General features: G+C 39.7%; 1 protein-coding gene across 1 annotated transcript in view; it reads left to right on the top strand.

The window, feature by feature from the left end:
• The window catches only part of PATJ (PATJ crumbs cell polarity complex component), a 157,126-nt gene that overhangs the window by 86,827 nt on the left and 48,881 nt on the right, over nucleotides 1-21,418 (top strand). The window contains exons 27-28 of the mRNA XM_085306074.1: nucleotides 7,409-7,605; nucleotides 16,612-16,703. Of these exons, the coding sequence (XP_085162200.1) occupies nucleotides 7,409-7,605; nucleotides 16,612-16,703 (289 nt within the window). The remainder of the gene's footprint in view (nucleotides 1-7,408; nucleotides 7,606-16,611; nucleotides 16,704-21,418) is intronic.

The following is a 21,418-nucleotide window of genomic DNA, read 5'->3' as shown; positions in this document are numbered from 1 at the left end:
ATATGCCAGGAGAAGCTCTCGTATGTTTTGACCTTAAATAACCTATACTGTATAGTACAATATAATATAATGCAACATTATACTGTACAGTATTTTTCTACATGATTTGTTCAGTTACCTTTTCAACAGCTGAAAAAGCCTGCATTGACTTACTTTTGAGGCTGCTGTGTGTTTTAAAGATGTAATTCAAAACGCCTCTGCCTTTATGGGACCAAACATCAATCACAGTGTGATATATGTGAAGCATAACTATTTGTATTCTCGCAGAGGCAAAATGTTGGTTTTGTTTTTTATGGGATTTTTTTTTGGGGGGGGGGGCTTGTCTATATTTAATCACCTGGTGACAGTCTGATTCTCAAACAACTGGCCCGTCTTGTGTCTTTGCTATCTAGATAAAACACCTGGTTTATCGGTGACTGGAGAATAAACATGCCAAAGCTTTTGCCAGTCTTCTGCATCAAAGTGTGCAAAACTGCAGTATTGCTGGCTGGTACGGAGGTACTCTGAGCTTGGCAGCGAGTGCTCCATGCTGGTCACTGATTGCCAGATCACAGTGCCCTAAGGAGGCCACTTCTTAGTAAATCCAACTGCTCTGATGAGAGTTAATATGTAATTTGAAAGGCAAATAAGGGGAAGAGTTGTGTAAAGAGGAGGGGAGATTCCCCTATAATCAGTAATTATTAGCATCAGGATTTTCTGCTTACCAGTTTTTCACTAAACTGAATTCTTAAAATTTTAAAATTCTCAGATAAATACCAGTGTGAATAGGCTTGTCATGTCCTTGTCATCTAATTAAAAAAGAAGAGAAACATATAGTATCTTTTTCTACCTGCTCAGAAAACTTAGATGTTGTATACAGAAATCGCAGCTCCTGGAATGAAGTTTGGGGGCCTGAAATAAGCAGAAAAATAGATGGAAAAGTCTCCGTTTGTTCAAAATGTTGACACGATATGGTTCAAGCTTTGGAGATGTTCCCTGATGTTATGGGCTGTAGCTAGACTGTTTTTCTGCAGGGACTAAATGCCACCTTTCTCTTTGCTGTTCTTTTTGAGTGAGATGGTTCCTTGATTGTAGGAAGCAACAACATTAGGTTATAACCATTTTTAAATGTCATCTACTCATAGGAACAAAATGAAATGGTACTTTAAATGGATTGCTGAGATTCTCATTATACCCTTATTCCTTGATTAGTTACACAAGAAATTACTAGTAGAAATTTCTACCTTTGGTTGTAGGAAGTGATGTGAGGGCAAAGTGGGATTTAAGGAAAGCACAGGAGGAGAGTTTTCTTGTGTGAGCCAAGAAGCTGTTCCAAGCATTTGTGTAGCCTGAGAGGTGCAAACCAGAAGGGCAGTCAGCTGAAGGAAGCATTTTGAAGAGACAAAATGCAGAGACCCCAAATAATACCCTGAATTCTTCACACAAAAAAGAAAAGAGGCAGTCTTCATGTTAAGGTAAGAGTATTGTCTTACAAAAGTTTAATGCACTTGTTTTTGCCTTGAGCTTGGGCTGAAGCTTGGGTTTGGTATCTGTGAGGGTGTGAAAGCCCACGCTTTGTCTGTTCTTTCTGAGATGGCTCTGCCTCCGTGGCACGACTCCTATGAGAGACAGGTAGCGTTTTATATTGATGGTGCACGACTGCCTTGTGCACACTCGCTTACGTTTTTTAAGATAACTTTGTAGTATTWCGGCTCACAGGATTTGGGGGAGGAAGAAGAGAAGTACAGCCATGTGTCCTAGGAGCTCGCTTGCTCGCTCTTCCRTGCTTTTCACAGGCTTGGGCTTGGGATATGAGGATTGTTTGTGTATGGCAAAGCATAGCAGAAATGCTGGGTTTTATTTTCTCTGAGAGTCATCAGTTGGTCTTATTGAATGACTTCCAAATGGTGTACACAAAGCAGAGCCGTGACAAGGGGATGGTATGGCTTTCCAAGGAGGATTTTAGGAGTTCTGGATCAGATGGGTGCCCTGTCCCAGCCCAGGGATGCTACCTACTCACCTGTTTGGAGATACCAGTATCTACAAGGTATTGGGCCCAGCAGCCTCTGTCCTCGCCTCGCACCACCCAAAGGAGAGGACTGGTCATAACACAATCTCTGGCTCTTCCCTTGAATTTGCCAGTTTTGAATGTAACTGCTATATTTTTCTCTTGCATCCTAATCACTGAGAGAAGAATACGTATGATTTTATGAAATTTAAGAAAGCATTACAGAAATTACCTTCTCTCTATTGTTCAGATTAAAGCATATGAAAACAGAAGACTGCATCACTTTTGAGATAAGGTTTGAAGAATTGTCTGCCTCCTTGGAGCTGGATAGAGGCTAGGGGGAAGATTAAAACAATAAGCTTATTATATTATTAGTAGTGGGAAAATTCTAAACCCCATTTGTTCAATTATGGTCCCTTAACTATGCCTATTTAGGTTCTTGTAAATTGTAATCAGTAAATTAGAAGTGCTGCCCTCACAGCTCTAGGGTTAGCTTTCAAGGGACTTATGTTTATAGGGAAACCAGGAAGGGAATTAGTTGTTTGATATGCAAGGTTTGCTGTGGGTAGTGGATGCTGGCTGCATTCTGATACCTATCGTTATTAAATGAGAAGCAGTGGATGTGCCGCTGCAGCACTGCTCTCTGAACAGAGTAATCTCAGCAAAGGCTATGACTGTGACTGTGTTATGTGCTATGTGATAAAAATGGTAGCTAAAAACCATTAAAATGAACACAGGCTGATAAATGAGATCATTGCAAAGTCTCCAAAAGGCAGCATATGTTGCTAATAATTATCTGAGGTAATACAAGAGGGATGTAAAAACCTCGGTACCTATCACCTTTTGTATACAAATATCATCTGTTGTGGTATGTTTTCCTTTCCTCTTTCTTTTTTCCTTATTTTGCATCAACAGTTTTAATAGTCACGACTTGATACTAAAGCCAGTCATGTTGCTTAGTCATTCAGAGCTTTTTAGCTTTCTAGATGGACTCTTAATTTGTGTCATGCAGTGATACCACGTTTAAAAAGTCCTTCTTCCCTTTCAGCTCATTTAACTGGAGATTTCAGCAGCCTTCRGAAGCAGGTTGCTCAGCCTTTTGCRGGACTGTTACCTATCTTTGTATTTTAAAGAGCCTCTTGCCTTCCGGAGAAATGGTGTCTTGTTTTCAGTACAGATGAATTGTGTATTTTTTGCAAGACTAGGTTATGGAAACTCAAATGTCCTGACCATATTTTCCCAATTTMTTTCTTTTATATCTCTATTTAATATAATAGGAATGGGGCAAGATATGCTGCAGCATGGCRGTATATTGTTTGAAAGCGATTGTCTTCCATTTCCAGGGTAATTTTCTGCTAACATAACTGGAAAGTATTCTTGCAAGAGTAATCACTGAAGACTACCAGTGTTTCTAGTTCACATTGCATCTGTACAGTATTTTTTAAAGACACTGTGAATTTAGCATTAGCTCGCTACATATCATCGGTAAGATATGTTTGCTGAAGTTTTGATAAGCGTATTGTCACCGACTGCAGAAACAACTCCATGCAGTGCCCAGACGAAGACCTGCATGTCCCCTGTGTAATGCAGTAACAACAGAATTACAATTACCTTGTGTAAAGTATCGGGTAATGAAGGCAGATAATGGCATTTGCTGCAAAAGCAGATGCTAACTGGCTCCCCAATGCTAGGCAGAGGGCTGCAAARTGATACTTGCTGGAGGGGAGGGAAAGCAGCTGAAAAAGGCATTGCAGAGAAGATTCTGAAGATGCATGTTTGTTTAAGCAGTAAATACTTGTTTAAAATAATCTTAAGAGATTCTTATTAAGAGGCAAACTGAGACTATGGTTAGAGCGTTACAGGACATCAGCTGGGTGCCCAAAGCATATTTGTATGCAGATGGGATGAGTAACACGGCCACCGCTGGGAATGGTGTGTTATCATTCACACAGCAGTGGCTCGCTAGCGAGGACAGCCCTTGGAAGAGCGCTTAATTGAAGGAGGTGGCATTTGCAAAAGCCAGAACCTTCTGCTGCTTGAGGAGGAGACAGCAGGCCCCGCTCAGGGAGGCTGGTGTCTAAAAGCAGGGTATCTCTGCTCATCTGTGTGTGCACCAACACACGTGCGCACACGCACGTGCAWCTTCCCCAGCAGTGCATGATGCCGGTGTCCTCCTGCCACGCTCGGAGGGGCACTCAGCGCCTGAGCACCTGCGTGATTTCCTTCGTAGCCTCCCACTGGTCCACCGCTCCATCGCTGTAGCTGTTTAAAAGCATTGCTTCCTAAATGGATACGGTAATTTCCCAAAGGGCGCAATCTGCACTGTTTTTCCTCTTGCAAGTGTGGATTCCTCCACCTCCAAAGACATGCCCCTCCCCCCCACCAAAGAAAAGACTTTTTACCTTTTAAACAAATAAAATAAGAGGATTAAAAGAAAGTTATTACCATTGGAGTTGGTCTCTTTCTTTTGCCCAGTGACATTTTTCTTCATTCCAAGAAGAACTGTTGCTATGCGGATACTGAGAGTGTGGTTGGAGCCCTGAGCGGGGAAGTGCTGATTTCAGACCCTGGCCCAATGCAGGCAGCTCAGAAACTTCCGTGTGGATTTCTCTCATCCTAGGCAATTGCCCTAATTGCTAGTTTCTGTAGCACTAATGCTCATACTTTTAGTTTCAGCCCAACATGGAAAAGGAAGATAGGGGTATTTTAAAACTTTTAATATTTTTTCCCATGTGAGGAGCATTTTGTGCTGCCCCAGCAGGAAGAAACGCTGCAAAGCTTATGGTGGACTTACTGGTACTGGTGGTCCCAAAAGTTACTTGTGTGTGGCTCAAGGAGAGAGCGATCTGACAGTGTGCACGGTGTCACAGGGCTACTAGCATCGGGTTCGTGTTCAGGAATTTAAAGGAGTTTTACTGACAAACAAGAAATGAGTTTTGAAGCAGTCCCTGAAGATATGTGTCTTCATCTGTACAGTGTTTATGTGTGCGTTCTCCCCTTGCTCCTCAACCTCTTTTCTGTGCGTCTTGTTATGAGCTGCTAAAAACATGCTTGTAGATGTGTGCTTTGCTCCTAGCAAACGAAATGAGATGTGTTGTCCATATAAAGTGAGCAATGAAATGAGCTGTGGCAGAGCAACGATGAGCCAGCTATGGAGCACCGATTCTTTGTTCCATCTGCAGAAGTAGGAAGCCACTTTTGTGGGGAAAACTAATGTTCCCGAGGCCGAGATACTGTGCTCAGGCAGGAAGCACTGTGCAGCTGCTTGCAGCCCTGTAACAAGTTCAGGATTTTGGCAGAAAGCTGCTTAATTGCCTTCAGATCAGGGCTTTGGTCAATGGGAAAAGAAGTTAAACCTTTGTAGTACGAATAAAACATCCGTGGCAGTGTATGTGCTTGCATCTGCTGTGCTATCCTAAGCACCGTTTTCAAGACATTCCCTTGTTTACTGTTTTTCTGCAGAAGGACATCGTGTGTACCAAGCTAAAAAATAACACTTTCCAAATTCAAGTAGTGAATGACACCCCACTTATTTCTTAGCTAACGAGGTCAAAATGTGTATTGAAGAACCATGCAGCAATATTGGTTACCATTTAATACAATTATGAATTTGGGTATGTAATTGATAGTAGTGGGCTAGGGGTTTAATTTCTTACGGTATTCTTGATTTTGTCAGAGCTCTGCAGGGCTTTACCGACTCAGCTTTCCAGGGACTGCATTTGTTCCTTAAAATGCATCCTCCAGCTTTTTATGCTCAGACCAGCAGGGATTTGGGAGAGGCAGGAAAATGCTGGCCTGAAAATACAACGATGGGAGTGTTTGTTCCGTATTCCTCGGTGCGTCCGGGGTTGGCTTACGCTGTCCCTGCGCACTGTGCCTACCCCGGCGGGGCCACCAGAGCCCCGAAGCTGGRAACAGCTGCTGCCGACGGTGCACTTGATGGACAACGGGTATGTGACAGGTCCTGGGGAAGGTGGCATTTAGGCATGGGCTGCTGCAGTCTGAGCACTGTGCTCAGCCCRTAACTTGCTCAGGAAAGAGATGCGGCAGGGGTGGATCTGCGTTTGGCTAAATCACCCTGGCGCTCTGCAGGTGGCACGTAGGCTCTGTTGCAAATGCCCCTACATTATCATTTTTCTTCCAGCTCTTTTTATTCGCTTTTAGTGGATTCTTTCTCACCTTCCCCAGCTCTTTCCCCTCTTCTTTGTTGTCATGGAAACATTCACTACAGTGGTTAAATCATACTGTTAAAATATGCTGCCTCATGGTGGAATGATAATAGCTAATATTGATTGAGCTACTGCTGCTGACTCAGGGGTATGGCTGAACACGTATCATCTCTTCATTCTCTTATTAATGCATAATACATCAGTCTCTCTCACCTTGGGCTTTGTACTAAGGTTGGTATCTAGTCACAGCAAAATTTCTTTATCTGCTTTTTTAGTGTGTGCCCCAGTTGAAGCATTGGATGCAGCTGGTGTTATAAAGCTGGCTTTAAAAACTATCTGAGTCAGAATAAAACTGGCAAAGGACAATCAGACAGAAAAAAATTACCTTTCCTGTGATTGACTTGTGTAATCAAAAGTTACAGATGTTTTATGCCAGCATTGAAAAGACATTCAGATGCAGCTGTCAGCATRCTCGGTTCCACTGACATGCAACATACTCCAAGTAACTTTGGAAATCCATTGCACCCTACCACGGAAGTGGTTGAAAGATGGATGTGAGACAAATAACTCCCTTAATATCAAGTGAGGCTGCGTTTAAAAATCTAATCATTTGTATGCGTTGTCAGTGACGACTGCTTTGAGTAAGGCTCTGCGTAGTAGCAAATAATTTTAAATAGAGCACAGCAAACATATATTCCTGAGTCATAGTGAGATGTGAATTTGCAATATATTTGCAAGGGAAGCATTCCAGTTAATTAAGCATACCAGCTTTATGAGTTCCTGAAGTTGATAGTTTTTTGCAAGGTAAGACTGAGGTGCCTCTGGAATTCTCCTCTTCACGCTCCTTTCAAAAAAAATAAAGTTTTGTTTTAGAACTATTCTGTTGCATAAATAGTTCAAATGATGCAGTTTTTAATGTGAATAGTATTTGTATTTTGCTCTGTGAATGATATGAATGATACAATAACAACTGGCTGGACTGTTTGCAGCAGGAACTGAACTTGGGTTTCCACAGCCCAATGTAAAGATACATAACTAAGAGGAGTCTCATCTCTCTCAGTAGCCTTACCTGTTTGGGAGGAGAGTGGAGGCAAAGCATGGGTCAAGCACAACAAATCGCATTTTAGATTCTGTGCTGGAAAGACCTCTGTTAACAGAGAGTAAGTGCCGAGAAAATAGCCACTTGTAGTGYGTTGATGTGTGTTCTTAAACATCTGCATGTAACTTATTTTATATCTCTTTGTCTTTGAAGAAAAAATTAGGCAAAGATATGCAGACCTACCAGGAGAGCTGCACATTATTGAGCTTGAGAAAGACAAAAATGGACTTGGACTGAGTCTTGCTGGGAACAAGGACCGATCTCGCATGAGCATCTTTGTAGTTGGCATCAATCCAGATGGACCTGCAGGCCGAGATGGAAGGATGCATATTGGTGATGAGCTTTTAGAGGTAAGTGTTTTCTTTAGCTGCTAGATAAAGTTCGTATGGAGAGAGTGAAAGAGGCAGAGGCACTGTGAAGCAATCATTTGAACCTGAAGTAAAGCCTGCAAATGGAATTAGGTGACTGAAGCAAGGAACTGCACTGATTTATGCCAATTGAGAACATGGCCTTTGGCAGGTGAATGTGTTTCCTGTGAAACAAAAATCGTTGGCCTGTGGAAAACTAATGTCTTGTCAGTGAAGTCTGTGCTCACAGCATGTTCACCAGCTACGCTTAGRGAGGGACTGTTGAAAGGCAGGAAGGGAATATTAAATCTGTCCTCGTAGTATATATGTGGTTTCAAAGGGCAATTCACACCTTACCTAAAAAAAAAAAAAAAACAGAACCCACCTCAATGTTCCCATGTGTGTTTTTATAGATAACAGCAATATCCCCCATCCTGAAAATAAAATAAAATTTCTTGCTGTAACCTGTTTTGATCTGTTGTAATTTAAAATACTACCCYACTATTTTCTTTAGTCGTGTTTGGCACAATTTTACCCACAAGCYGAGAGAGCTCATCAGCAAGTATTTTGTCTTCACTTTTTCTCCTATCTCGTTGCTTCMTCTTCAGCCGGAAAACACAAATTTCTTGCACTTCATCTGATATTTGCCTGTTGCAGAATGACACTTTGCTGCAGTACCTGCTGTGGTTCCCGACATCATGACTGCTTCGTAGATTTGAAAAATCTGTCATCCCTGGGGGTCTTGTCTTTCCAGAGAAACTTTCCCTGAAGAGCAGTTTTATGCTGACCTGCTGCTCTCCCTGGGTGATAAATTTCCATCTTTCAGAAACTCTATGGCATCAGAGCACCAACTATTTTCTCAATTTTCATGACTTGAAAAAGAGCAATTTGGCTACCTGGGGATACCTTGGGAGAACTCAGAATTGCCTAAACATTTTTCACTGTCTAACAGTTGCATAATTACAGGTTTTCAAGACACATGGTACAAGAAAGACTTGTTTTGCTATAATAATCGCAGCATCTGAAATTTATTATTTTGTTTGTAAGTGTGATAAATGGTATGAAGGCCTCTATTCCTTGCTGAACTTTGCAGATAATTTTCTCCTTCAAACTTCTTTCCTTTACTGATTCCAGATTCCAATTTAAAAATTTTAAAACTGACATATTTCACATGTATGCCAGTTGAAAGGACTCATGGTGCTGTTTTCCGCTAGTTTAGGGCAGGTAGTCCAGGGCAAACTTGAAAGAGCCTGTTGGATTGATACAGTTTCCCAAATAGAAGGCTTTGCTTGTATCTCTCAAGTTATTTCTCATGATMGTTGTTTGATCTACTGTTAAGTAGTGCTGTGCTTGAAAGATGCGCCATCTGTGTTTGATTACAAATATTTCAAGGTTTGGGATTTACACGTGGGATCTGTGTTAYGCCTATCATTTTCAAAAGTGTTTTTGTTGCCCAAACTCAACTCCCTGTTGAGCTGGAGATAAAAACGATTGTTTGCTTCAGTGGAAGAAAAGTAGTGCTAACCATTTCAAAAATGCCACACTTTAAGTAAACTGAAGGTCAAAGGGAATTCAGTAACTACCTCTCTCATTTACCCTTGCAGTCAGATTAAAGGTATGTCACTCGTGGGCAGAAGTGTCATCGCTTGCATGAAACGATGTGGGGATCTCAGCCTGGTCCCCAGCGAGTATGTATCCAGTGTGAAAATATCCTCCTGGGTTACAAAGGTTGTACGTTAGTCATGGACAGACAGCCTCATATTCATTCACACAAGTGGTCAGTTATTCAAAGATTTAGGTTTTTGTCTTTTAAAAGCATTTCAATGTTACATGTAAACACCACTGAAATGGAACTAACAGGMATTGACATTGGCAGGTTTTTTCAATAAATTTAACCATTAGGAGTCCTCGTACTTGTGAAGTATACAGGTCACCAGCAGCAGAAATGTAACTTCATGCTACTTCTATGGCAGTGATGCAGAGTTTAGGATGGTTAACTAATTATACTTGCCATGTGTTGTACTATAAAGCACATTAAAATAACACTGTCCACAAACTCAAGCACTCAGAAGTTAGGAAATGAGAGAATTCAGTTTGTTTGTTTTTCTCCAGTTAAAACCATAAAATTGGAGACTGTTAGTCTTAAGGCTGTGGTATTCTTGCTTCAGTCAGTGCGYGGGATGGACAGTCTTTACTGATGGAGCAACTTAACTTCCCTTCCTTTGGRTAGTGCTTCAGTACACCTAGATATGCTAGTGCTGCTGGTCATTGCCCAGTGGTCACTTAGTTATTCTGTAGGAAAAACACAGCTGTTCAAAATTCATAAGCATTTGAACCCATTTCCACAGTATTTTTGTGTGCTCATCAGCAAGCAGACAGACCAACTCATCCATCACATAATTGGATGTTTTAAGTATATTTGCATCTGCATCTTTGATTACACGTGAATTTTGATAATTGACAGTTGCAGTAAGAAAAGAGATTCTCATCTTAGGAAGCCTCTGGCATTTCTGCCGACTGTCTGGGGTTGCCCCTGTGAATCCTGCTGTTCGTTAGTGTTGCTCCATTAAGACAGTGGGCACTACTGCACTTRCAGATTATCTCCCTTGGCTGTTGATAGGGGAAGTTTAATGGGTGCCTTTATATATATTTTAATTCTTSGTTTTCTTTTGAGCTGACATTTTATTGGATTCAGTTGAAGGATGCAGGATGCTGACAGACAGCCTCAGTTCCTCATTTACGAAGTCTTTTTTCACTACATTAATGAGATATCATCTCACTTTTAGCTTTTACAATCAACAYTGGACAAAATTCTGGCTCGTTTTTAAAGTAGATCTGACCTATACACTCAGTAAGATCCAGGTTACGTTAAAAAATAATGCTTACATGCAATTTTTGTTAAGGCTTCTGTGATATAATTTGGATGAGTATGCTGCTGAAGGAAAAGCTGTTTGAGGGAGAAGATCCTGTAGTCCTATTTTCATATTCTTCATGGAGAAAAGTACTTGGGGCAATATTTGGTCGCTATGTACAAGAATGTATTTTTAACATTATACACAGTTCTGCTTTCCTGTTGTTGTTTGAAGTGGAGAAGAACCGTAYGTGGTGCTGCTGCTTCGCACCCTTGCTGTGTTAGTGCAGGTGTCTGCACTGCTTCCAGTCTTACTAGTTTGGATGGGGTCCTGCCACGGGCCGCAGGCAGCCTGGCCCGCGGAGCGCTCCCGTGGGGCTGGACTCGTGCGGTGACCCTCGCTGCTCGGGAGCTCGCCGTGGGTCTGACCCTCTGGTAGGTTTTATTCACACCGAATGATCCACCCAGATGTTATCATCTCTCTGCGCTGTGTTAATTTTACTAAAGTAAGCTGTACAGAGCCCTGTTCTGCGAGAGTAAACTACTGGCCGTAGGATTTTCTGCCCTTTTCTCGTCCGTTTGCCTTGCTGCGAGCGGGCCGGGAGGCGGCAGGGAACTGCTCTTCTGCCGCGTGGCGGTTTCGCCCGGGGGAGCCACAGCACTTCTGCAGGCTTGAAAGCCAGTCTCCGCTGCCGAGAATCAGCGTACAGATCTGCTTGTTCACTCTGTCCTGCTGCACCAGAGGCAATTAATTTTTGTGCTGTTCTTGTCATAACCTCAGAGCCCCCTCAGGAGGCTTTTGTGCTGAATGTATTTTTTATTGCAATTTTATTTTAAGATTCTTGAATAAATGTAAGTGAAACTCTAATAATACAACATATGAGTTATTTGCCTACTTTTTTTTTTTTTTAAGTAAATTAACTGCCCTGCCAATATTATGGCATCACTTTTGTTTTAGGGTGTGGGGAGATTGATTTTTCATTCCCAGTTTATTYGTTGTCAGATTTTTTTTCTTTAATTTTGTATTTCAAGATAGTTACTTAGGATTAGGCAAGTAGCACCATCCCTCAAGAGGGATAATAACTTTCCCCTAGAAAGAGAGTTTTCACCTGAGAAACGAAGTCATCTTGGATGATTGCCTCCAGTGGTGTTTTTTTTCTTTCCAATTCTCTTTTAAAGCATATAGTCATAGCCTCTGTTCTTGTTTTGAGATTCGTTTCCTGAAGGTAGCAGCAGAGGGATAGTGCCCTTCTGGTCTCTTCAAATAAGCATACAGATACTTTTTTCATATACTTTTAGAGGTTATTGATCAAGGTTAGTGTTACGTGGTGATTTTTAAATTGGAAATTAGATAAAGCTATGATCTGAAAACCTTTTGTTCATGAGGGCATGGACAATGTGCAGTTTGCTGTCTTGCCCTTCTTTTTCTTTCTATCCTCTGTGTAGGAAACAACAGGGATTAGTTCCTGTCTAGTCAATGGGGCAAAGCCAAATTGCAGTGCAGGGCAAGGGATTTTTGGTCTTTATGGAATTTATGGTCTGTTGGTCACTTCAGATGCGCGTGTTTGAACGTGTGCTGGGCAAGAAATGGGGTGATGAAAGAAGAATTCACATTCTAATTAATTAGTTTTTCTTTCCACAGTTTTCCTCACATTTATTAGCTGGAGGTGTTTTGTATATTTTAAGGAATTTCAGTTTATATAATTTGACTCATGAAAAAATTTGAAACTTTTCCAAGTGTTTCATAGGATCTGGTTAAGTCTCAGAATGTTACAATTCCTGTGGTTAGATGCATTGTTACAAAGAAATAATAATTACAGAAAGCTAATCTGTTGTGTCAGGTCTTTTACTAGTTTTAGGGTATCATTTGACTTGATTTTATAAAAATCAGATGCTCTTAATTTCATGGTTTTCTATTACTGCCACATAGTAAAAACGAAACTCCTCTTTTTAATAGCCATATCTAATGTTTCTCTTCTGCAAATTAAAATTTGAGAAGCAAACAATCCTTTCAGGTTTTTTCCTCTGAATTTAGAAGTTCATATTTCAGTGCATTTGTGCTTTCCTGCTACTTCAGTGTATGAAACTGTAAAACGAAAATTTTGTAGGTGCAGACAACTGTAAATTTGGGATATGTGATAAAATGAGCTGTAAAACACTGTAGAGTTATATTAAGGATCTAGTACTAAAACTTATGTGTGCCAATCTGGCCTCATATCTGTGGCAGGTTTTTTCCTTTTCCTGTACTCTATTATCTTTCCAAAAAGTTATGTAAAAATACATTTAAATAATCCACTGAGTTGAAGCTAATTTATATCGATTTATTTCTTCCCTTTTAGAAAAGGGGGGAAAAAAAATTGACTAATCTTTAGTTGGAAAAATAAAGCACATATTTGTAGATTTGACTCCCAGAATACTCATTTGGTTAATCTGACATTATCCTTTATTTAAATTCAGAAATTTAAATGGTGTTGCTTATGAAATCCTAGATTTTTTTTTCTTTTTCTTTCTTTTTTCTTTTTTCTCTTTTTTTAAGTAAGCTTCTGTGCTTCGCTCATCACTCATGTGAAGCCAGTGCATCAATTTACTTTGCAACRGAAAGTGACCTGTTTTAAAAAAGAAAAATTAATACTGTCTGTAGTAACTTATGTGAGACAGTCCAAAACCATGTGGAGATATATTACTTTGATTACCCGTTCATTTTTGTATAATTAAATAATTAGAACTTACAGATCCAGCTCACAGCTAATTAAATYTGGGCTGTTTGATACATCTACTGAATAGGATTAATTTAGGCAGTGTAAAGACTATAAATTCTAATTTGAAAAGTCTGCTGTTTGGAAAAGTTGATGGTAATTTAACCAACTCCAAACAATTTGTAAAACATACAGTATTCCCAGGAAATAATTTATTTTTAAACTGAGAGAAATTGCATCAACAAACTCACTGAATATTAGGAATATACTTTGGACCCGCAGTGCAACTTAGCATTCATTTTAGGTGCTGTATTTTTAGGCTTGCCTTCGATTAGCAGAGTGTGGTCTAGGATGTTGCCTCTCTCAATACCTTGCCAGCTGTGCAAATTGCAAAGAGCACCTTGTCGAAGGCTTCCAACGTTCAGCGTGGTGCTGTTCGGGGCTGATCGTTTCAGGTCATCTCAGACTCCTGTAGACCTTTCTCGGTTCTCTCTTTRCGCAGGATACAGATTGGAAGGTAAATTGTTGCATTTCAAGCTTTCTTATTATTAAGAATAACTGATTCTTAGGGAGAGTTTATTTAACTGATGAACTGGCATGTTGCTTTGACCCATTGAAAATAAGATGAGGGCATCACAGAGTCACCGTTATGACCAAATGCACTGACCAGATGACACAAGACAGTAACACTTTTGGTCATTTGTTTCCTGTCTGAATGATTAAAAAAAAAAAAAAAAAAAAACCTAGGAAAACAAACCCCAAATCCCATATAAATATTTCTGTGAATTCTGAATAAAAGGTTGCTATATAATCATTAGTAAATTGTTCCTCTGCTTCATTATCCTTGTTGTTTTACACACCAGTACTGGTATACCAAACATGAGCGTAAATATTAYATTGTAAACAAAGAACAGGAGAAAAGCTTGAAGTATTAAAATGGTGCTAGCTGCTCACTTTGAAAGGATGTGCAAACACTCAAACTCCAGAGAAGTGCATTAATCTACTTAGGAGGGTAGGAGTAAGAATCTTGACAGTATTAAATAGCAGATTATTCTGCATACTTGGAAGCATCTGATTCTTAAAAGGCAAGACATTGGATTAGATGAACCGTGAACCTGAACTAACATTTTAACTCCAAATACTTTTTCTTAAATTTAAAAGTTTTGCGTTCTTTTAGGGACAAAAACAAACAAACAAACAAACCATTAAATATAGCCCTGAATGAATTCACATGTTCATATTTACTTTTCATTTTTACCTGAAACAGAATAACTGTTCATGTCTGCTCTTGTAAAGAAATGCCTAGCTTTGGTTTTGGTAGCCAGCTCAGGTGTTTAGAGGGTTGGGTAAATAACTGTTCTTCCACAGAACATATTTAGATTGGTGCTTATTCCGGTCTGAATTACAGAAATTGAAGATAGATAGATCTGGTAGTCCTGTTTCCTACTCTCAGTGAAGGATGCTTTCCTTGACTATCTTTTTGAGTGTTTGGTTCAGCTTAGCTTTCAGTCTAGAAATTATCAGAGTACAACTAAAAGGCTGCTCAAGGGTTTTCTTCTATCTTCTTCACATAGGGTTTTTTTGTTGTGGTTGGTGGTGGTGGTTTTTTTCCATGATACCCAGTTCAACTTTTCCTAGTCAGGAAATTTGTTTGGTATTCATATTTACATTGTACATGCAGACAATCTTCGCGGTTGCACTTTGAGCAATGCCTGACCTGAAGGGTAGGCATCCTTTTAGGGTACATCTGAGGCAGGAGGCATTGAAGAAGGGGAGCTGRAGCAGAAGAAAGGACATTTGCAGGCAGCCCGTGGTGGAGCTGGGTATTGAACCCAAGTCCCTGCCACCCCCTGTAGTACCTCAACCAATATACTGTTCTCTGCATCAGTCCTCTTCCAACTGCCATCATAAGAAAGTCCTGTCTAGCTCCAAAGTACCAGTGGGCATTTGCTGTCTTACCACAACCCCCTTACTGTYGCTCAGCAAAGATATCAATGTACCTCTCTTCTCATCTTTCTTCATAACTTAGTTTTTGTGCTTTCAGTCAGTTTGGTGGTTTATCTCTTTCCTTCCCCTGATTTCCCTGGTCATTCCTGGTACCAAGGTGCAGAGCACTAAACACAACATTACCTCTGCACTCCGCCTGGGTGCACTGCTGAATGCTAGGCTTGCTCGTGAAATGAATGAGATGTTTTAAATGTTACTGTTTTCTGCTGCAAGTTTGTTTTGTRGTCTGACACTGATTATATGTCTTGAAAACAACTACTATAGTTATCTTAGATATTTAAACAGCAGTTGTCTGTGTTAAACTCACTGGCTAAGCATGACACTGAGAAATAGTAGCATCTCATTTTTCTCAAACTGGGAAAAGACTTCAGATTCCTAAAGAAAGCAAAGTCCAGAAGCACCTACTTTTAGAACTATGCAATTACCCTAAGACAACTACAGCATTTGTTTRCATGCAGAGAAGTTGTCCAAAGTAGTACTTTGTATTTGTTGCTGTTGTAGATATTGCTGCTGCAGATATTTGGTCCTTAACAACAAAAGTAATRTGGCATATCCTTTAATTGTTCTTCTTGTCTCACACTGCTATCAGTTTGGTTTCTATCAGTGGAAATGAGGAATCAGCACAATCTTTATTGCAACTATTCCTATACTGCTAGTTGCCTATAAGTAAGATATAGGAGAGTCTGTCTCAATCTTTGTTACTGTCCTGTTTATAWGACTCTTTGCAGATCAAGTTATCCTTACATAATCTAGAAACAAAATTTAACTTTCATTTTATTTCTGGTAATGGATTTATGAAGAACACTAAAAGACTGCTCTYGTGTGTGTTATTAGCAAGACTAAATTATCCCTGTGTTCCTATTTTGTATYGGTTGAAAATAAAACTTGGAATGCTTTATTATTAATACAGTATTTATTCTTTGATTAAATTAGTGCCTATGATGTTGAAAATATAGTATCTTAACATCAGTTCTAATTCTGTGATTTTATGGTCTGTTTTGGAATCAGGRTGAGGAGAAGCATGTTCTTAAAATCAGATCATTCATCTTTTGAAAGGGATGATAAGAAAGCTRATTTAGTGTTWAAGTGTTGATTCTGAATTCCAGGCTGCACCCTGTCCTCCTCCTGGTATTGACTGATGGAAGGGGAAAAAGCCTTGGAGTCCAGGATGGAGCAGGGTACTGTGGAGGGCTGTGTTGCCTTTTTCCTCCTATGCGTTTATCATGGGTGATGTCTCTAGAGCACAACTGTGCTCAAAAAACACTCTTATTTTGAGAGCTATGTATAGCTCTCAAAAGGAATGTGACTTAAATTTTGTGCCTTGCATTTTCTTTGAGTCTTACCTTGCTAGCCCACAGTAAATTTGGAAGTCTTGCATTATGTGGTGTAAATTCAAAAAAATACATACCTATTTTTAAATCCATTTTCATGAAAATTGTCATTTTGTTTTAACAGATAAACAATCAGATATTGTATGGAAGAAGTCACCAGAATGCTTCTGCGATAATTAAGACTGCCCCATCAAAGGTCAAGTTGGTTTTCATACGGTAAGACAATTCTCATCAAATTTGTTTGTATTTTAGCTTATGTTTATGACCTGGTTTTGTCAGTGCTAAACTTTCTCAGTTCTCTTTGAAGTGAAGCAAACCTTTTCCTGACTAATAGTCTCAGAACTGTTGAAGAATTCTCCTTAATAATGTTAAAAATAAAATCTAATGTAATTAAATGCCTGTTTTAGAGTGTCTGCTAAAAAAWTGAGCTGCCCGTCTTGGACTTGAGAGCACCTGGTGAGAGCTTCTTTCCCCTAAGCTGAGATGCTTAGGGTAGGTCCCAGCACAGAGGAGGAGTGGGCACCTTGCTGCAACCTGGCATGCAGAGGGAGTTAAAAGGATGCCAATGTGTAAGGTGGTCTTCTCACCAACATATCCATCATATTTTATATAGTTTGGTATCCTTTGCTCATACACAGCCTGTAAGCAATGTAATAATTGGGGGGTGAATGCATGTAAATGTGTACATTTATTGGCATAGCTCTGTCTGGTACAGCATACACAGAAATGATGGAAGAGCAGCATTAGCACAATGAAGAATGAGTTGCTATACTTGGCAGCGCACAGGATCCAGAGGAGATTAATGATCTTGCCTGCAGCTCCTGTGTTACTTTCCCTAGCTATTGAAAATTAAATGTCATGTATAACAACTCACTCACCATTACTTAATTGCATGTGGAAAATGTGTCTGGTATGGAAGCTCCAGAGGCAAAATCTGAATGTATGAAACTGAAGCCTGAGCTTAGATTTAGTGTTGCAGGGCAGCTCCTCATGGACCTASCCTGCTGTGCAGCAGCGCAGCGATGAAGGGTGCTCCCTAGCATGCAGTTCCCTTAGGATGTGGAAATCCCCAGAGTGTTTTGTATCATGTTTAAGTAGTAAAGGCCACATAAGTTTTTATTCATAATTTCCCTGAAGTACTTTAGAAGTCAAGAAGCTGTCATAACAGTCCTCATAGCTGCTCATGGTAGAAGAGGTGTTTCAAAATTTCACCAATACMAGTTTAGGCTGTGGGTCTTGCAGGTGAATTTTAAAGAGAAAGGAAAATAATTTTCCTTTCTCTTACAAAATGTATTCCATGAGGCCATTCTCTGTTAGTGCTTCGAATTCCTAAAACTTGGACCTCAAAATCATTGGATGTGATTGACTGTAAACATAAACTGAGAGACTATGCCAGTCTCAGAAGTCTTGTCAGTGGTATAGTTCGGTAGGAGAACTTCCATGCTTGATCTATTCAGCAATTTATTTTAAAAAAGTTTATTATAAAATGGAGGTATTGAAATGCCACTGCTTAATGCATTATGGTGCCAGCCCAACTGAATATGAARAGTAACAGGCATCTTGTATCTCCATCCGTCTTTCTTACGTGCATGTGCAATAGCTTTTCCAGCTGAGAACAAAGTGCTGAGTGCAACAGACTGTGAGCTCTCCTGGTAGGTTTGCTGCTTGGCTGGTTTCAGATATCTTCCTCTCAGCTCTAATGGTGTGGAAAGAGCAGGATACCGTTACATTTGCTCTGTTTTGAAAACGAAGAGGGGCTAGTTGCAGCAGAAATAATGTTCTCCTCCTCCAGAACACTGTTACCAGTGTAGCTTCCTTTTATACTGTTAAGAAGAAAACCTCATTCCAAAGGGGAAAATGTAATAAATCATTTTATTGTAACTGTAGGCTGCTGCCTTCRTCTCCAAGAAAGTTGACCTGTTGACCTAAAAGCTTGAATTTCTCCTGAAAAGTTGACCTGAGAGAAGGGAGTTTTTACCCGTGCAGGAGTCCCCCAGTTAAGAGTGGCCTCAGCTCTGTATGGCAAAATCCTGTAGACTGCTGGCATTGGGAGGGAATTAGAATTTGTCTTCATGTGCGTGAAAATGTTYGGATTATGGTTGCAGTAGTGGAAGACCTGAGTCGGCTATAGTTTTCCGGAAACAAATTGTTCTACRATCCAAAAAATCCTGCATACCTGAATGAGCTGATTCAGGCAGAACATAAAAACAAAACTGGTGCACCTCTTGGACTATTTTATTACTGCAAAGTACTCTCTCTGGTATCCTGGGGCTCAATGACAAGCATGCCTCTTCTTCGCTGTGAAACAGGAAACAGCATCAAGATTTTGCTATTTCTGCTGTTTTGGTCCATATTCAGGGCAGGGGGATATTTCTATAAACTCTTCTAAGCAGTTACAGAAAAAAGCCCAGAAATCCAAGCCTTTCTGTGAGAACTAGTTCTATAATTTCTATCATTACATAATTTAGTGTTGGTTGGGCATGAACTTTTTTTTTTCCCTAGGGAAAAAAAAAAAAAAAAGAAGAAAGAAAAAATAAAAGGTGTCATCAACCTTCTGATTTTTCCTAAGATCCTAACTCAAAATCTGCTCTATAAAAATCTCTTCACACTTTTTTTTTTATATCCGAGTAGTGTTACAATTGCATTCCCACCCTTTCCTGAAATTTTTGCTGGTGAGATGTAGTGCAGTAAGTGCTGTGAGAGCCATAGATGTCCCTTTATACTTGAAGGCTTCTCCCTCTGGTTTATGAGCATCTCTTCTACCATTAAATTGACAATGGTTATTTAAAACAGTTGATTTTGGCCAAGTTCCAAAATATAGGTCTGAATGCAGGCCTGTTTCSCAGTGGTCTCGTTAGTTACATAAGCTTGTAATAGCTTATAAAAGGTTTGCAGTTATAGTGTCATCACTCCCCCCAACCCGCAGATTCAGTGTGTCTTGTGCATTTCTTGCAGGAGTCTCTGCTCTAGTTCCCAAAATAGAATGGTTTTCCTGTCCAGTATACTACTTGTGCATGCATTATAAGTTCATCTTTTCAAGATGCATAGTAAAACAATGTAATTAGATTTCACATCTGTAGTAGGAAATCTAGTTTATATCAAAATATTCTTTTAGAGTAAGAATTTTATGATTCAGCAAATTTGATGTTTTGTCCATGCTCAATTAACTGCTTTTTATCTGTTCTGGTGCTTCAGTGTTGGTATAATAAGCAGAGCAAATAGAGTTTGAGTGCTTGCATCAAAGTGAACATGATTGATTTCAAACTATTCCAAATAGTTCAGTCCTGTGATCCATTCTTTAATATACCATTTTTCTCTTAATAGAAAATGATGTCTTATACACTCTTGAAATGTTCGAAGAGTAAAATGTTTTAGGGTTTTGCCCATTTAAGCACCATCTGTTAACTGTCCAGTTGTTTTCCCACACTGCAGTCATTAAGTTGCATTATCATTGCTTTGTGATGATGGAATTGTAGATTCTGAGTGAAGTGTCCACAATTCTCGGACACTTCAGCCCTGCATCCATTGCTGGGTGTAATTGTAAAGACTAATCATTTGTTATTTATGATGACATGCAGAGAAGGGATCGTTGCGTTTTGTCCAAGGATGGGTAAAGTGAGGACGGTGGCTAGAAGATTGGGCCAGTTCACAGTGAAAGGAGAAAGCTCATGGTGCTGTTCAACACTTACCATTGCTATGACTTTTTCACTGCATCTTTGCTCTACTTTTAGAGCCTCTGTAAGTCATGTTGTTGTATATCAGGAATCAAGACATTTTCGTGGTTTGGAAATAAGTTTTGCTTTAAATTCATTCTACATTACATAATTAGTTGTGTTTTAAAAGTATAAGCTCTGTTTTTCAGTTGTTTTGACTGGGATCTTTCATGTGGGCAGTCTTTTTTAAAATAAGCTCTTGCCAGCCACATTGCATACAAGCTGGAAATTCTTTTCCTGTTTTCTGCAGAGCTATTTCCTTACCAGAGTACATATGTATGAATGAGTCCACAGTCAAGGACGTAAAGTAACTGATCTCTCTTAAACCTTTCATGACCTAAAGTGCAGGTTAAGTGAACATTAATTACATATTTAAAGTCCATGTATTAATTCAGTTCTTACATAGTTAACAGTGAGTGCAGGGGAAGTGAAGAGCAAGACTGTTCCTGCTGTTAGCAGAAAAGATTTTTCCAGGTGATGCACAATACAAAGGTCTTGTCTTGACCCATCCAAAGCAAAAATTCTGTGTGCCTTTCCAGCATTCAGCTTTCCTGCAGCTCTTCTTCTCCAAATAAACTTTTATAGGAAAAACGATTTTTACAGGAAACCTTGACCTGTCTTTTTTTTTTTTTTTTTTCTTGCTGAAAACACAGGAAGTGGATAATGTGGGTATGTCAATAATCTGCAGCCTGGTACTACAGCCAAAATCCTTAGAAGTCATAAGATTACTGACCAAACACTGTTCAGTTCCTTGCTCTTGAGATCTGTTCTAACTAAAATACCATGCAACTGCATACAAGGTATTAGATTTTGCTCCTGATTCTTGACATATTTTGTATTCCCAAACAGCAGCCACAGACCCCTACAAAGCCACTGCAGAATGATCTGTTTCATGTCGATGAATTATGTAGTTGCAAAGAGTTTGACTGGAGGTCCACATCCCTTACCTTGACCATCTCGCAGTCGTCTAGTCTTTTTCTGTGATCAGTGAATAGTTGGCAGGAACCTCCATAGGGTGATGCAGTTTATCCAACCCGAAATTAGGTCATTTAGGTGCTGGGGTAAACTGCCCTTTGGAGTCGTCTTGGTTTTGTACTGACTATAGAAGAAGTTTGGACGCTATCTTATCAAGATGCTCAGTGTTAGGTGAAGTTCTGTATGCTCAGTAATTATTTTATTTGCTTAGTGTTACATGATAGTGGCAGCTATAACCAACAC

The sequence above is a fragment of the Rhea americana genome, unplaced genomic scaffold, assembly GCF_003343005.1.
Source record: "Rhea americana isolate MKP2758 unplaced genomic scaffold, rheAme1 scaffold_230, whole genome shotgun sequence".
NCBI classification, from domain to species: Eukaryota; Metazoa; Chordata; class Aves; order Rheiformes; family Rheidae; genus Rhea; species Rhea americana.
Note: the sequence above shows the minus strand (reverse complement) of the source record. Positions and strands in the feature narration are given on the sequence as shown.